Source organism: Heterodontus francisci, chromosome 36 (genome assembly GCF_036365525.1).
Source record: "Heterodontus francisci isolate sHetFra1 chromosome 36, sHetFra1.hap1, whole genome shotgun sequence".
Classification (NCBI taxonomy): domain Eukaryota; kingdom Metazoa; phylum Chordata; class Chondrichthyes; order Heterodontiformes; family Heterodontidae; genus Heterodontus; species Heterodontus francisci.
The window spans coordinates 214,303-228,765 of record NC_090406.1 but is presented as its reverse complement, the minus strand read 5'-3'; the positions used below and the strand labels follow the sequence as shown (position 1 = coordinate 228,765).

General features: G+C 46.1%; 1 protein-coding gene across 1 annotated transcript in view; it reads right to left on the bottom strand.

Moving 5' to 3' along the window:
• Positions 1–14,463, bottom strand: part of LOC137351494 (microtubule-associated serine/threonine-protein kinase 3-like) — a 307,891-nt gene that overhangs the window by 150,596 nt on the left and 142,832 nt on the right. The window contains exon 14 of the mRNA XM_068015943.1: positions 837–973. Coding sequence (XP_067872044.1) covers positions 837–973 — 137 coding nt within the window. The remainder of the gene's footprint in view (positions 1–836; positions 974–14,463) is intronic.

The window sequence follows — 14,463 nt, the reverse complement described above, 5'->3', positions numbered from 1 at the left end:
CCTTGGCGAGTTGCTTCATGGTACACATTGCGGCCACTGTGTGCTGGTGGTGGAGGGAGTGAATGTTTAAGGTGGTGGACGGGGTGCTGATCAAGCGGGCTGCTTTGTCCTGGATGGTGTTGAGCTTCTTGAGTATTGATGGAACTGCACTCATCCAGGCAAGTGGAGAGTATTCCATCACACTCCTGACTTGTGCCTTGTAGATGGTGGACAGGCTCTGGGGAGTCAGGAGGTGAGTTATTCACTGCAGAATTCCCAGCCTCCGACCTGTTCTTGTAGCCACAGTATTTATTTGGCTGGTCCAATTTAGTTTCTGGTCAATGGTAACCCCCAGGTACCCCCAATGGTACTCCCTTCCTAACAGCACTATGGGTGTAACTACTCACATGGACTGCAGCGGTTCAAGAAGGGGGATCATCATCACTTTCTCAATGGCATTTACGGATGGGCAGCGAATTCTGGCCTTGCTCGCATCCCAGGAATGAAAAAAACCCCAAAAAAGTAAACTCCCTCCCTAACAGCGCTGTGGGTGTACCTACATCCCAAGGACTGCAACGCTTCAAGAAGGCGACTCACCACCACCACCATCTTCTCAAGGGCAACTAGGGATGGGCAACAAATGCTGGTGGAGATCCAGCGATGATAATGTTGTTGAGTGTAAAGGGGCTATCAATACAACCTGTCATTTCCTCAAACAGCTCAATTAAATTTGTCAGACACGACTTGCCTTTTACAAATTCATCCTGGCTGACATTGATTAACCCCTGCCTGCCCAGATGAAGATGAATTTTATGTTTCTCAATGGTCTTAGTAATAGTGTACTGAGTGAGACTGACCTTTCCTGGCCATCCTTCTTTCGACTCCTCTTGCTGCATCGAGCCATTTTGCCCCTGAAGCTTATCTTCCTTGCAGGGCCTATCTTTATTGAAGTGTTCTCTAGTGGGGTAGAACACACCACCACCTTGTTTCCACTCTGTGTGAAAAGAAAGGTGTGCGTTATCATTAATGGTCTGTAGCTGGAGAGCATCATCATTTTTAAAGTCTCCTGAAGCAAGGGCTTATAAAACAATTGAGTTTACAAGATGGAGAACAGAATTATTCAGTACTTAATAACTACTTCTCTGGGCACTTCCCCCACTAAAGTAACAAACAGCCTGGGGTCAGGATTCCCTCTTTTCATTTCAGTTTAAAGAGTTCCCAACAAACTGAATACGAAAGGAACTGAATCCAAAGAAAAGATTACATCCTTGCAGCAGACAAGAAGGTCATCAACAGAACAAAGCATTGCACAGGACATCAGAGACAGAAACACTGGAGGAGGAATGAATGGATAGACACTCTGGGATTATGGAATGAGGACAAGATTGATACTGTGGAACAGTAGCATATTGGTTCTGTTACTAAGCTAGTAATCCAGACACCTGGACTAATGATTTCATACATACATACGAACATACGAATTAGGAGCAAGAGTAGGCCACTCGGCCCCTCGAGCCTGCTCCGCCATTCAGTAAGTTCATGGCTGAACTGATTACTCCACATTTCCACCTACCTCCGATAACCTTTCACCCCCTTGCTTATCAAGAATCTATCTACCTCTGTCTTAAAACTATTCAAAGATTCTGCTTCCATCACCTTTTGAGGAAGAGAATTCCAAAGACTCACGACCCTCAGAGGAAAAGTTTCTCCTCATCTCTGTCTTAAATGGGCGACCCCTTATTTTTAAACAGTGACCCCTAGTTCTAGATTCTCCCACAAGGGGAAACATCCTTTCCACATCCACCCTGTCAAAACCCCTCAGGACCTTATATGTTTCAATCAAGTCGCCTCTTACTCTTCTAAATTCCAGCAGATACAAGCCTACAAGCCTAGCCTGTCCAATCTTTCCACATAAGACAGCCCGCCCATTCCAGGTATTAGTCCAGTAAACCTTCTCTGTTCTGCCTCCAATGCATTTACATCCTTCCTTAAATAAGGAGACCAATACTGTACACAGTACTCCAGATGTGGTTTTATCAATGCCCTGTATAGCTGAAGCATAACCTCCCTACTTTTGTATTCAATTCTCCTTTCAATCCAATTTCAATTCAAACCTCACCATGGGAGCTGAGGAATTTAAGTTCATGTTGATTAAATAATTTTGGAATAAAAAGCTAGCACCAGTAAAAAATAAATCTGTTTTACTAATGTCCATTATGGAAAGAAATCTGCCATCCTCAGCCAGTCTGGGCTATATGTGACTCCAGATCCACAGCAATATGGTTTACTCTTAACTGGCCTCTGAAATGGCGTGGCAAACCACTCAGTTTTATCAAACTGCTACAGAGAAGTATAAGAATTAAACCAGATGGAGACCCCAGCATCGACCTAGTCACTGGAAATGACAAAGGTCCACCCAACCCTGTCGACCCTACAAAGTATTCCTCAGTAACATCTGGGGACTTGTGTCAATATTGGGAAAGGTATTCACAGACTAGTCAAGCAACAGGCTGACATAGTCATGCACACCGAAACATACCTTTCAACCAATGTCACAGACTCCTCCACAAGAACATAAGAAATAGAAGCAGGGGTAGGCCCTTCAGCCATTTGAGCCCACTCCACCATTCAATAAATCATGGCTGATCAGACTGTGGCCTTAACTTCACTTTCCTGCCAGCCCCCATAACCCTTGACTTAGTATGCCCTGTCCATCCAACAGGATAGTCCCACCAGAGGTGGCAAAGTGCTGTACAGTCAGGAGGGAATGACCAGGCAGTCCTCAATGTTGACGTTGGACCCTATGAAGTCTCATGGCATCAGGTCAAATATGGGCAAGGAAATCTCCTGCTGATTACAGCCTACTGCCCTCCCTTAACTGATGAGGCAGTGCTCCTCCATGTTGAACACCACTTGGAAGAAGAACTGAGGGTAGCAAGGGCACAGAATGGTCTCTGGGTGGGGGACTTCAATGTCCATCAGGCAAGAGTGGCTTGGTAGAACCAGCATTGACCGAGCTAGCCAAGTCCTGAAGGACATATCTGCCAGACTGAGCCTGCAGCAGATGGTGAGAAAATAAACATGAGGACCTTGTCCTCACCAATCTACTTGTCGCAGCTGCATCTGTCCAAGACAGTATTGGTGGAAGTGACCACCACACAATTCTTGTGGTGGTGAAGTCCCGTCTTTACACTGAGTATACCCTCCATTATGTTGTGTGGTACTGTTATGCTAAATCATTGATTCATAACAGATCTAAAAGCCATGAGGCACTGTGGGTCATCAGCAGTAGTAAAATTGTATCAAACCACAATCTGTAACTTGATGGCCTCGCATATACTTCACTCCAGCCTTATCATCAAGCCAGATGATTAATCCTGGTTTAATGAGGAGGGTGGAAGAGCATGCCAGGTGCAGCTCCTCAGAAGCTCAAGCAGTCTGTGCCTACATGCAGCAAGAACTGGACGGCATCCAGGCGTGGGCTGATAAGTGGCAAGTAACATTCGCGCCACACAAGTGCCAGGCAATGGTCATCTGCGACAAGAGAGAATCTAACCATCTCCCCTTGACATTCAATGGCATTACCATCGCTGAATCTCCCACTATCAACATCCTAGGGGTTACCATTGACTAGAAACTGAACTGGACAGCCATATAAATACTGTGGCTACAAGAGCAGGTCAGAGGCTGGGAATTCTGCAGTGAGTAACTCACCTCCTGACTCCCCAAAGCCTGCCCGCCATCCACAAGGCACAAGTCAAGCGTGTGATGGAATAATCTGCACTTGCCTGGATGAGAGCGGCTCCAACAACACTCAAGAAGCTCAACACCATCGAGGACAAAGCAGCCCAGTTGATTGGCACCCAATCCATCACCCACATTCACTCCCTCCACCACCAGCACACAGTAGCTGCAGTGTGTACCATCTACAATATACACAACAGCAACTTGCTAAGGCTCGTTCGACAGCACCTTCCAAATGCATGACCTCTACATTACCTAACAGGACAAGGGCAGCAGGCACAAGGGAACACCACCACCTGTAAAGACCCCTATAAACCACACGCCATCCTGACCTGAAAATATATCAGCATTCCTTCATCAAAATCCTGGAACTCCGTCCCTAACAGCACTGTGGATGTACTTACATCATCTCAACTGCAGTGACTCATGAAAGCGGCTCACCACCACCTTTGCAAAAGCAATCAGGGTAGGCGGTGGCGAAGTGGTATCAGGGTAGGCGGTGGCATAGTGGTATTATCAGTGGACTAGTAACCCTGAGACCCAGGGTATTTCTCTGGGGACATGGGTTCAAATCCCACCACAGCAGAAGGTGGAATTTGAATTAATTAATAAATCTGGAATTAAAAGCTAGTCTAATGATGGCCATGAAACCATTGTCGATTGTTGTAAAAACCCATCTGGTTCACTAATACCCTTTAGGGAAGGAAATCTGCTGTCCTTGCCTGGTCTGGCCGACATGTGACTCCAGAGCCACAGCAATGTGGTTAACTCTTACATGCCCTCTGAAATGGCCTAACAAGCCACTCAGTTGTACCTAACCGCTACAAAGTCAATAAAAAGGAATGAAACCGGACGGACCACCCGGCATCGACCAAGACACCGGAAACGACAACGGCAAACCCAGCCCTGTTGACCCTGCAAAGTCCTCCTTACTAACATCTGTGGGCTTGTGCCAAAGTTGGGAGAGCTGTCCCACAGACTAGTCAAGCAACAGCCTGACAGAGTCAAACTCACGGAATCATACCTTACAGACAATGTCTCAGACACTGCCATCACCATCCCCGGGTATGACCGGTCCCACCGGCAGGACAGACCCACCACAGGTGGTGGCACAGTGGTATACTGGTAGGGAGGGAGTTGCCCTGGGAGTCCTCAATATCGACTCCAGACCCCATGAAGTCTCATGGCATCAGGTCAAACATGGGCAAGGTAACCTCCTACTGATTACCACCTACCGCCCTCTGCAGTCCTACCACATCCAGCCGTGAATGGTGGTGGACAATTAAACAACTAAGTCGAGGAGGTGGCTCCACAAATATCCCCATCCTCAATGATGGGGGAGCCCAGCACATCAGTGAGAAAGAACAAAGAACAAAGAAAATTACAGCACAGGAACAGGCCCTTCGACCCTCCAAGCCTACGCCGATCCAAATCCTCTATCTAAACATGTCGCCTATTTTCTAAGGTTCTGTATCTCTTTACTTCCTGCCCATTCATGTATCTGTCTAGATACATCTTAAAAGACGCTATCGTGCCCGCGTCTACCATCTCCACTGGCAATGCGTTCCATGCACCCACCACCCTCTGCGTAAAGAACTTTCCACGCATATACCCCCTAAACCTTTCCCCTTTCACTTTGAACTCGTGTCCCCTTGTAATTGAATCCCCCACTCTGGGAAAAAGCTTCTTGCTATCCACCCTGTCTATACCTCTCATGATTTTGTACACCTCAATCAGGTCTCCCCTCAACCTCCGTCTTTCTAATGAAAATAATCCTAATCTACTCAACCTCTCTTCATAGCTAGCGCCCTCCATACCAGGCAACATCCTGGTGAACCTCCTCTGCACCCTCTCCAAAGCATCCACATCCTTTTGGTAATGTGGCGACCAGAACTGCACGCAGTATTCCAAATGTGGCCGAACCAAAGTCCTATACAACTGTAACATGACCTGCCAACTCTTGTACTCAATACCCCGTCCGATGAAGGAAAGCATGCCGTATGCCTTCTTGACCACTCTATTTACCTGCGTTGCCACCTTCAGGGAACAATGGACCTGAACACCCAAATCTCTCTGTACATCAATTTTCCCCAGGTCTTTTCCATTTACTGTATAGTTCACTCTTGAATTGGATCTTCCAAAATGCATCACCTCGCATTTGCCCTGATTGAACTCCATCTGCCATTTCTCTGCCCAACTCTCCAGTCGATCTATATTCTGCTGTATTCTCTGACAGTCCCCTTCACTATCTGCTACTCCACCAATCTTCGTGTCGTCTGCAAACTTGCTAATCAGACCACCTATACTTCCCTCCAAATCATTTATGTATATCACAAACAACAGTGGTCCCAGCACGGATCCCTGTGGAACACCACTGGTCACACGTCTCCATTTTGAGAAACTCCCTTCCACTGCTACTCTCTGTCTCCTGTTGCCCAGCCAGTTCTTTATCCATCTAGCTAGTACACCTTGGACCCCATGCGCCTTCACTTTCTCCAAGAGCCTACCATGGGGAACCTTATCAAACGCCTTACTGAAGTCCATGTATATGACATCTACAGCCCTTCCCTCATCAATCAACTTTGTCACTTCCTCAAAGAATTCTATTAAGTTGGTAAGACATGACCTTCCCTGCACAAAACCATGTTGCCTATCACTGATAAGCCCATTTTCTTCCAAATGGGAATAGATCCTATCCCTCAGTATCTTCTCCAGCAGCTTCCCTACCACTGATGTCAGGCTCACCGGTCTATAATTACCTGGATTATCCCTGCTACCCTTCTTAAACAAGGGGACAACATTAGCAATTCTCCAGTCCTCCGGGACCTCACCCATGTTTAAGGATGCTGCAAAGATATTTGTTAAGGCCCCAACTATTTCCTCTCTCGCTTCCCTCAGTAACCTGGGATAGATCCCATCCGGACCTGGGGACTTGTCCACCTTAATGCCTTTTAGAATACCCAACACTTCCTCCCTCCTTATGCCGACTTGACCTAGAGTAATCAAACATCTGTCCCTAACCTCAACATCCGTCATGTCCCTCTCCTCGGTGAATACCGATGCAAAGTACTCATTTAGAATCTCACCCATTTTCTCTGACTCCATGCATAACTTTCCTCCTTTGTCCTTGAGTGGGCCAATCCTTTCTCCAGTTACCCTCTTGCTCCTTATATATGAATAAAAGGCTTTGGGATTTTCCTTAACCTTGTGTGCTAAAGATATTTCATGACCCCTTTTAGCCCTCTTAATTCCTCGTTTCAGATTGCGCCTACAATCCCGATATTCTTTCAAAGCTTCTTCTTTCTTCAGCCGCCTAGACCTTATGTATGCTTCCTTTTTCCTCTTAGCTAGTCTCACAATTTCACCTGTCATCCATGGTTCCCTAATCTTGCCATTTCTACCACTCATTTTCACAGGAACATGTCTCTCCTGCACGCTAATCAACCTCTCTTTAAAAGCCTCCCACATATCAAATGTGGATTTACCTTCAAACGGCTGCTCCCAATCTACATTCCCCAGCTCCTGCCGAATTTTGGTATAGTTGGCCTTCCCCCAATTTAGCACTCTTCCTTTAGGACCACTCTCGTCTTTGTCCATGAGTATTCTAAAACTTACGGAATTGTGATCACTATTCCCAAAGTAGTCCCCTACTGAAACGTCAACCACCTGGCCGGGCTCATTCCCCAACACCAGGTCCAGTATGGCCCCTTCCCGAGTAGGACTATTTACATACTGCTCTAGAAAACCCTCCTGGATGCTCCTTACAAATTCTGCTCCATCTAGACCTCTAACACTAAGTGAATCCCAGTCAATGTTGGGAAAATTAAAATCTCCTATCACCACCACCCTGTTGCTCCTACATCTTTCCATAATCTGTTTACATATTTGTACCTCTATCTCACGCTCACTGTTGGGAGGCCTGTAGTACAGCCCCAACATTGTTACCGCACCCTTCCTATTTCTGAGTTCTGCCCATATTGCCTCACTGCTCGAGTCCTCCATAGTGCCTTCCTTCAGCACAGCTGTGATATCCTCTTTGACCAGTAATGCAACTCCTCCACCCCTTTTACCTCCCTCTCTATCCCGCCTGAAGCATCGGTATCCTGGGATATTTAGTTGCCAATCATGCCCTTCCCTCAACCAAGTCTCAGTAATAGCAATAACATCATACTCCCAGGTACTAATCCAAGCCCTAAGTTCATCTGCCTTACCTACTACACTTCTTGCATTAAAACAAATGCACCTCAGACCACCACTCCCTTTGCGTTCATCATCTGCTCCCTGCCTACTCTTTCCCTTAGTCACGCTAACTTCATTATCTAGTTCCTTACAGGCTTTAGTTACTACCTCCTTACTCTCCACTGACCTCATTTGGTTCACATCCCCCTGCCACATTAGTTTAAACCCTCCCCAACAGCGTTAGCAAAAGCACCCCCAAGGACATTGGTTCCAGTCCGACCCAGGTGGAGACCGTCCAATTTGTAATAGTCCCACCTCCCCCAGAACCGGTCCCAATGTCCCAAAAATCTGAACCCCTCCCTCCTGCACCATCTCTCAAGCCACGCATTCATCCTGACTATTCTTTCATTTCTACTCTGACTATCACGTGGCACTGGTAGCAATCCTGAGATTACTACCTCTGAGGTCCTACTTTTTAACTTAGCTCCTAACTCCCTAAATTCTGCTTGCAGGACCTCATCCCGTTTTTTACCTATATCATTGGTGCCTATGTGCACAACAACAACTGGCTGTTCACCCTCCCCCTTCAGAATGTTCTGCAGCCGATCTGAGACATCCCTGACCCGTGCACCTGGGAGGCAACATACCATTCGGGAGTCTCGTTTTCGACCACAGAACCGCCTATCTACTCCCCTTACAATCGAATCCCCTATGACTATAGCCCTTCCACTCTTTTTCCCGCCCTTCTGAACAGCAGAGCCAGCCACGGTGCCATGAACCTGGCTACTGCTGCCTTCCCCTGGTGAGCCATCTCCCTCAACAGTATCCAAAACGGTACACCTGTTGTGGAGGGAGATGACCGCAGGGGACACCTGCGCTGCCTTCCTGCTCTTTCTCTGCCTTTTGGTCACCCATTCCCTTTCTCCCTCAGCAATCCTAATCTGCGGTGAAAGATAAGGCTGAAGCATTTGCAGCAATCTTCAGCCAGAAGTGCCAAGTTAATGATCCATCTTGGCCTCCTCCTGAAGTCCCCAGCATCATAGATGCCAGACTTCAGCCAATTCGATTCACTCCACGTGATATCAAGAAATGACTGAAGGCACGGGATACTGCAAAAGCTATGGGCCCTGACAATATTCCAGCAATAGTACTGAAGACCTGTGCTCCAGAACTTGCCGCGCCCTTAGCCAAGCTGTTCCAGTCCAGCTACAACACTGGCATCTACCCAGCAATGTGGAAAATTGCCCAGGTATGTCCTGTACACAAAAAGCAGGACAAGACAAACCTGGCCAATTACCACTCTCAATCATCAGTAAAGTGATGGAAGGTGTCATCAACAGTGCCATCAAGCGGCACTTGCTAAGCAATAACCTGCTCAGTGACACTCAGTTTGGGTTCCGCCAGGGCCACTCAGCTCCTGACCTCATTACAGCCTTGGTTCAAACATGGACAAAAGAGCTGAGCTCAAGAGGTGAGGTGAGAGTGACTGCCCTTGACATCAAGGCAGCATTTGACCGAGTATGGCATCAAGGAGCCTGAGCAAAACTGAGGTCAATGGGGGGGAAAACCCTCCGCTGGCTGGAGTCATACCTAGCGCAAAGGAAGATGGTTGTGGTTGTTGGAGGTCAATCATCTGAGCTCCAGGACATCACTGCAGGAGTTCCTCAGGTTAGTGTCCTGGGCCCAACCATCTTCAGCTGCTTCATCAATGACCTTCCTTCAATCATAAGATCAGAAGTGGGGATGTTCACTGATGATTGCACAATGTTCAGCACCATTCGTGACTCCTCAGATACTGAAGCAGTCCGTGTAGAAATGCAGCAAGACCTTGAAGCAGTCCGTGTAGAAATGCAGCAAGACCTGGACAATATCCAGGCTTGGGCTGATAAGTGGCAAGTAACATTTGTGCCACACAAGTGCCAGGCAATGACCATCTCCAACATGAGAAAATCGAACCATCTCCCCATGACATTCAACAGCATTACCATCGCTGAATCCCCCATTATCAACATCCTAGGGGCTACCGTTGACCAGAAACTGAACTGCAGTAGCCATATAAATACCGTGGCTACAAGAGCAAGGTCAGAGACTAGGAATCCTGCAGCGAGTAACTCACCTCCTGACTCCCCAAAGCCTGTTCACCATCCACAAGGCACAAGTCAGGAGTGTGATGAAACACTATCCATTTGCCTGGATGGGTGCAGCTCCAACAACACTCGACACCATCCAGGACAAATCAGCCCGCTTGATTGGCACCCCATCCACAATTATTCACACCCTCCACCACCGATGCACAATGACCGCAGTGTGTACCATCTACAAGATGCACTGCAGCAATGCACCAAGGCTCCTTAGACAGTACCTTCCAAACCTGCGACCTCTGCCGACTAGAAGGACAATGGCAGCAAATACATGGAAACACCACCACCGGCAAGTTCCCCTCCAAGTCACACACCATCCTGACTTGGAACTATATCGCCATTCCTTCACTGTCAAAATCGTGGAATCCCTTCCGAACAGCACTGTGGGTATACCTACCCCACATGGACTGCAGTGGTTCAGGAAGGCAGCTCACCACCACCTTCTCAAGGGCAATTAGGGATGGGCAATAAATGCTGGCCTGGCCAGTGATGCCTACATCCCAAGATTGAATTAAAAAAAAATTAAGGATGGGAAACAAAAGCTATTCTTGCAGCAGCACCCAAGTTGCACAACAGAAAAAAGAAAATTAATGAGATGAGAATAGACACATTGGGAGATGGAATGTGGGGGAAATAGACACTGTTAGATTATGGAGTGAGGAGGGGATAGACACTGTTAGATAATGGAGTGAGGAGGGGATAGACACTGTTAGATTATGGAGTGAGGAGGGGATAGACACTGTTAGATTATGGAATGAGGTGGGGATAGACACTGTTAGATTATGGAATGAGGAGGGGATAGACACTGTTAGATTATGGAGTGAGGAGGGGATAGACACTGTTAGATTATGGAATGAGGAGGGGATAGACACTGATAGATTATGGAATGAGGAGGGGATAGACACTGTTAGATTATGGAATGAGGAGGGGATAGACACTGTTAGATTATGGAATGAGGAGGGGATAGACACTGTTAGATTATGGAATGTGGAGGGGATCGACACTGTTAGATTATGGAATGAGGAGGAGATAGACACTGTTAGATTATGGAATGAGGAGGGGATAGACACTGTTAGATTATGGAAGAGGAGGGGATAGACACTGTTAGATTATGGAATGAGGAGGGGATAGACACTGTTAGATTATGGAATGAGGAGGGGATAGACACTGTTAGATTATGGAATGTGGAGGGGATAGACACTGTTAGATGATGGAATGAGGAGGGGATAGACACTGTTAGATTATGGAATGAGGAGGGGATAGACACTGTTAGATTATGGAATGAGGAGGGGATAGACACTGTTAGACTATGGAAAGTGCAGGGGAGAGACACTGTCAGATTATGGAAAGTGGAGGGGATAGACACTGTTAGATGATGGAATGAGGAGGGGATAGACACTGTTAGATTATGGAATGAGGAGGGGATAGACACTGTTAGATTATGGAATGAGGAGGGGATAGACACTGTTAGACTATGGAAAGTGCAGGGGAGAGACACTGTCAGATTATGGAAAGTGGAGGGGATAGACACTGTTAGATTATGGAGTGAGGAGGGGATAGACACTGTTAGATTATGAGATGAGGAGGGGATAGACATTGTTAGATTATGCAATGTGGAGAGGTAGACACTGTTAGATTATGGAATGTGGAGAGGATAGACACTGTTAGATCATGGAATGTGGAGGGGATAGACACTGTTAGATTATGGAAAGTGGAGGGGATAGACACTGTTAGATTATGGAAAGTGGAGAGGATAGACACTGTTAGATTATGGAATGTGGAGGGGATAGACACTGTTAGATTATGGAATGAGGAGGGGACAGACACTGTTAGATAATGGAATGTGGAGAGGATAGACACTGTTAGATTATGGAATGAGGAGGGGATAGACACTGTTAGATTATGGAATGAGGAGGGGATAGACACTGTTAGATTATGGAATGAGGAGGGGATAGACACTGTTAGATTATGGAATGAGGAGGGGATAGACACTGTTAGATTATGGAATGTGGAGAGGATAGACACTGTTAGATTATGGAAAGTGGAGGGGATAGACACTGTTAGATTATGGAATGTGGAGAGGATAGACACTGTTAGATTATGGAAAGTGGAGAGGATGGACACTGTTAGATTATGGAAAGTGGAGGGGATAGACACTGTTAGATTATGGAATGTAGAGGGGATAGACACTGTTAGATTATGGAATGGGGAGAGGATAGACACTGTTAGATTATGGAAAGTGGAGAGGATAGACACTGTTAGATTATGGAAAGTGGAGGGGATAGACACTGTTAGATTATGGAATGTGGAGAGGATAGACACTGTTAGATTATGGAAAGTGGAGGGGATAGACACTGTTAGATTATGGAATGTGGAGGGGATAGACACTGTTAGATTCTGGAATGAGGAGGGGATAGACACTTTTAGATTATGGAATGTGGAGGGGATAGACACTGTTAGATTATGGAATGTGGAGGGGATCGACACTGTTAGATTATGGAATGAGGAGGAGATAGACACTGTTAGATTATGGAATGAGGAGGGGATAGACACTGTTAGATTATGGAATGTGGAGGGGATCGACACTGTTAGATTATGGAATGAGGAGGAGATAGACACTGTTAGATTATGGAATGAGGAGGGGATAGACACTGTTAGATTATGGAAGAGGAGGGGATAGACACTGTTAGATTATGGAATGAGGAGGGGATAGACACTGTTAGATTATGGAATGAGGAGGGGATAGACACTGTTAGATTATGGAATGAGGAGGGGATAGACACTGTTAGATTATGGAATGTGGAGGGGATAGACACTGTTAGATGATGGAATGAGGAGGGGATAGACACTGTTAGATTATGGAATGAGGAGGGGATAGACACTGTTAGATTATGGAATGAGGAGGGGATAGACACTGTTAGACTATGGAAAGTGCAGGGGAGAGACACTGTCAGATTATGGAAAGTGGAGGGGATAGACACTGTTAGATGATGGAATGAGGAGGGGATAGACACTGTTAGATTATGGAATGAGGAGGGGATAGACACTGTTAGATTATGGAATGAGGAGGGGATAGACACTGTTAGACTATGGAAAGTGCAGGGGAGAGACACTGTCAGATTATGGAAAGTGGAGGGGATAGACACTGTTAGATTATGGAGTGAGGAGGGGATAGACACTGTTAGATTATGAGATGAGGAGGGGATAGACATTGTTAGATTATGCAATGTGGAGAGGTAGACACTGTTAGATTATGGAATGTGGAGAGGATAGACACTGTTAGATCATGGAATGTGGAGGGGATAGACACTGTTAGATTATGGAAAGTGGAGGGGATAGACACTGTTAGATTATGGAAAGTGGAGAGGATAAACACTGTTAGATTATGGAATGTGGAGGGGATAGACACTGTTAGATTATGGAAAGTGGAGGGGATAGACACTGTTAGATTATGGAATGTGGAGGGGATAGACACTGTTAGATTATGGAATGAGGAGGGGACAGACACTGTTAGATAATGGAATGTGGAGAGGATAGACACTGTTAGATTATGGAATGAGGAGGGGATAGACACTGTTAGATTATGGAGTGAGGAGGGGATAGACACTGTTAGATTATGGAATGTGGAGGGAATAGACACTGTTAGATTATGGAATGTGGAGAGGATAGACACTGTTAGATTATGGAATGAGGAGGGGATAGACACTGTTAGATTATGGAATGAGGAGGGGATAGACACTGTTAGATTATGGAATGTGGAGAGGATAGACACTGTTAGATTATGGAATGTGGAGAGGATAGACACTGTTAGATTATGGAAAGTGGAGGGGATAGACACTGTTAGATTATGGAAAGTGGAGGGGATAGACACTGTTAGATTATGGAAAGTGGAGAGGATAAACACTGTTAGATTATGGAATGTGGAGGGGATAGACACTGTTAGATTATGGAAAGTGGAGGGGATAGACACTGTTAGATTATGGAATGTGGAGGGGATAGACACTGTTAGATTATGGAATGAGGAGGGGACAGACACTGTTAGATAATGGAATGTGGAGAGGATAGACACTGTTAGATTATGGAATGAGGAGGGGATAGACACTGTTAGATTATGGAGTGAGGAGGGGATAGACACTGTTAGATTATGGAATGTGGAGGGAATAGACACTGTTAGATTATGGAATGTGGAGAGGATAGACACTGTTAGATTATGGAATGAGGAGGGGATAGACACTGTTAGATTATGGAATGAGGAGGGGATAGACACTGTTAGATTATGGAATGTGGAGGGAATAGACACTGTTAGATTATGGAATGTGGAGAGGATAGACACTGTTAGATTATGGAATGAGGAGGGGATAGACACTGTTAGATTATGGAATGAGGAGGGGATAGACACTGTTAGATTATGGAATGTGGA